Source organism: Colobus angolensis, unplaced genomic scaffold (assembly GCF_000951035.1).
Source record: "Colobus angolensis palliatus isolate OR3802 unplaced genomic scaffold, Cang.pa_1.0 Scaffold106, whole genome shotgun sequence".
NCBI lineage: Eukaryota > Metazoa > Chordata > Mammalia > Primates > Cercopithecidae > Colobus > Colobus angolensis.
In genome coordinates, this window is record NW_012111586.1 from 4,364,422 (window position 1) to 4,367,568 (window position 3,147).

A 3,147-nucleotide genomic window follows, 5' to 3' on the forward strand; every position below is an offset into this window, starting at 1 on the left:
AAAAAAAAAAAAAAAAAAATACGTGCAAACATAAAAAGTCATACATCCATCACTTAAAAGACTCTAATATGCCCATACGGAAAGCATGATACAGGCTGGGAACTGCTTTATCTTCAATATATCCTCATCAACCAAAATTATGTTGAGTTCTGCTTTCTAAAGTCTGCATAAAGGAAGATAAAAGGGTTATTCGAATGATAGATTCATTTTTACCCTTAGAATATGCCCATGACGGCCGGATGCGGTGGCTCACGCCTGTAATCCCAGCACTTTGGGAGGCCCAGGCGGGCGGATCACAAGGTCAGGAGAACGAGACCATCCTGGCTAACACGGTGAAACCCCGTCGCTACTAAAAAAAAAAATGCAAAAAAATCAGCCGGGCGTGGTGGCATGCGCCTGTAGTCCCAGCTGCTGGGGAGGCTGAAGCAGGAGAAAGATGAACTCGGGAGGCAGAGTTTGCAGTGAGCAGAGATCATGCCACCGCACTCCAGCCTGGGAGACAGAGCAAGACTCCGTCTCAAAAAAAAAAAAAAAAGAATATGCCCATATGCCCATGACATCTACGTACTTTATAAGGTCAACTGTATGCTTCTTACTCCCTTACATTTTGGGATTTTAGCCTTTTCATTTACTTTCTACATTTTTTTAAGTTGCCATTTTTATACAAAATGTTTAAATACTTAATGTATAGAAAAAAAGAATTAGCCAGACTGGAAATTATGTACATAAATGAAAATATGAAAAATTGTATAAAGATTTAAATACAGAAATATCTGTATACCCAGAATAAAAATAACATCAGTAGAGCACTAGCCAAAAGACTGAAAAGTACTTACCGCAAAGTCAAAGTATAATCTCCCTGCATTTTTGTTGAGGCATCTCGGACCAAGAAGGTTCCATCTGGCATATCCCGCAATTTGTCATTTACCTCCTCCCTGAAGAACAGAATTATAAGAAAAATGAAAAAATGTCAACACTGGTTGTCTTTACATGTTACTGCTAAGGCTGCTTCGGCAGTAGGTTATAGAATAATGGAGCCCTTTAGAGGTCATTTAGTTCTTCCCTGCATTAAATATGCTCTTTCTGTTTTGATTTTTGGTGGTATGCAATCTACAGAAGAGCTATTTGATTTTTAAACTCTTCCAGATTTCAAATGTGTGTAAGAGATACTGTTTCCATCAAGCCTTTAGGGCTTCCTTAGGCAGGTCTGAACTTGTAAAGTTTCAGGAAAAAAACAGCGGCTGTTTAGAAGGTTATATTTAAGCAACAGTGGCAGCTGTTTCTGAACAGAAGGGGGAAAATTCACTAAGTTCATAACCTTTCAATAGGATTTTCTCCCAGTTTAAATTTGTCCCGATAACAAATTCCTTCTGTATAGTTGGTTTAGGACTTTAAGACATAAACTAGAACACTTACAGGAAATGGTGGGGCATAAAAGACCCTTGAATCATATTAGAACCATGTGATCTTAAAATAAAAAATAATAGACTATTTTATTGTACAATATTAAAATAGAAATATTCTAATCAATTTTAAAATAAAATGGCTAGGTGCAGTGGCTCACGCCTATAATCCCAGCACTTTAGGAGGCTGAAGCAGAGAGGTCACTTGAGGTCATGAGTTCGAGACCAGCCTGGCTAACCTGATGAAACCCTGTCTCTACTAAAAATACAAAATTAGCCAGACGTGGTGGCGGGGCAAGCGCCTATAATCCCAGCTACTTGGGAGGCTGAGACAGGAGAATCACTTGAACCCGGGAGGCAGAGGTTGCAGTGGGCTGAGATTGCACCACTGCACTCCAGCCTGGGAGATTGAATGAGACTCTATCTCAAAAAAAAAAAAAAAAAAAAAAAAAAAAAAAAAGGAAAAGGGAAAAAAAAACACACAGATGCCAGATTCTTCAAAAAAATTAAATACAGAACTACCATATGACCTGGCAATTCCATTCCACTACTAGGTATATACCCAAAATAACTGAAAGCAAGGACTCAGATATGTGTGCACCAATATTAACTGCAGCATTATTTATAACAGCCATAAGTTAGAAACAATCCAAATGTCCAGATTGGATTAAATGGACAGAATGGATTAAAACAATATATAGCACACACATATAATAAGATATTAGCCTTAAGAAGGAATGAAATTCTGACACATGCTACAACATGAATGAACCTTGAAGACGTATGAAGAAAGTGAAATAAGCCAGTCACAAAAGGACAATTATTATATGATTACAGTTATGCAAAGTACCTAGAATTGAATTCATATGACAGAAAGCAGAATGGTGGTTGCCACGAGCTGAAGGAGGGGAGAATGGAAGGTTACTGTTTAATGGGTACAGAATTTCAGTTAGGGAAAATAAAAAAGTACTGGAGATGGATGGTGATGATGGCTGCACAACAATGCAAATATACTCTTAAAACAGTTGAAACTGTAAGAGTAAAAAAAAATTAAATAAATACCATTTTGGTAGAGGAAGAGAACAGAGAAGAGAAAGGGATAGATAAGCGTGTTGAGGAATACAGCATCAACCTGGAAACTGATTTGACAGAAATGGATAGGGCTTTAAAAAGAAAATACATCTGAGACCCATTAAAGCAAAGTTTAACAAGAAAAAAAATTTAATAAGAAAATACAATATTCAAATTAAATGTATATAATTCCCTCTTTGGGTTCAAAATTATCTAAAACCACACTTTACCCAGAAAACAAATCTGTCCTAGAGTCCTGTTTATCAAATTGGGGTGTGTAAAGAGACTGCATCAAATTCACCCAGGGAAGCTGTTAAAATGCAGATTCCTGGGCTCCACCTCAATTGATTTTTGTTCATGCAAAGACTTTGGAATCACTGGCTTAGAGAAAGAAAAGTACAGAAATGTAAGTACCCACAAATATTTTTAATTCTAAAACACATGTAACTATCCTAAATGTCTAAGTGTCACTTATTTAGAAATCCATCCTCAGTATTAGAAGTAATAATCACACTCATAATTTAAAGATTTTCAGCCAGGGACAGTGGCTGACACCTGTAATCCCAGCACTTTGTGAGGCCAAGGCAGGTGGATCACCATAGGTCAGGAGTTTGAGACCACCCTGGCCAACATGGTGAATCCCTGTCTCTACTAAAAACACAAAAATTAGCAG

At 37.4% G+C, this 3,147-nt stretch overlaps 1 protein-coding gene across 4 annotated transcripts in view; it reads right to left on the reverse strand.

The window, feature by feature from the left end:
* Positions 1-3,147, reverse strand: part of PIK3R3 (phosphoinositide-3-kinase, regulatory subunit 3 (gamma)) — a 153,273-nt gene that overhangs the window by 42,163 nt on the left and 107,963 nt on the right. For all 4 annotated transcript variants that reach the window (XM_011946723.1, XM_011946737.1, XM_011946732.1 and 1 more), the window contains one exon: positions 837-935. In XM_011946723.1, the coding sequence (XP_011802113.1) occupies positions 837-935 (99 nt within the window). The remainder of the gene's footprint in view (positions 1-836; positions 936-3,147) is intronic.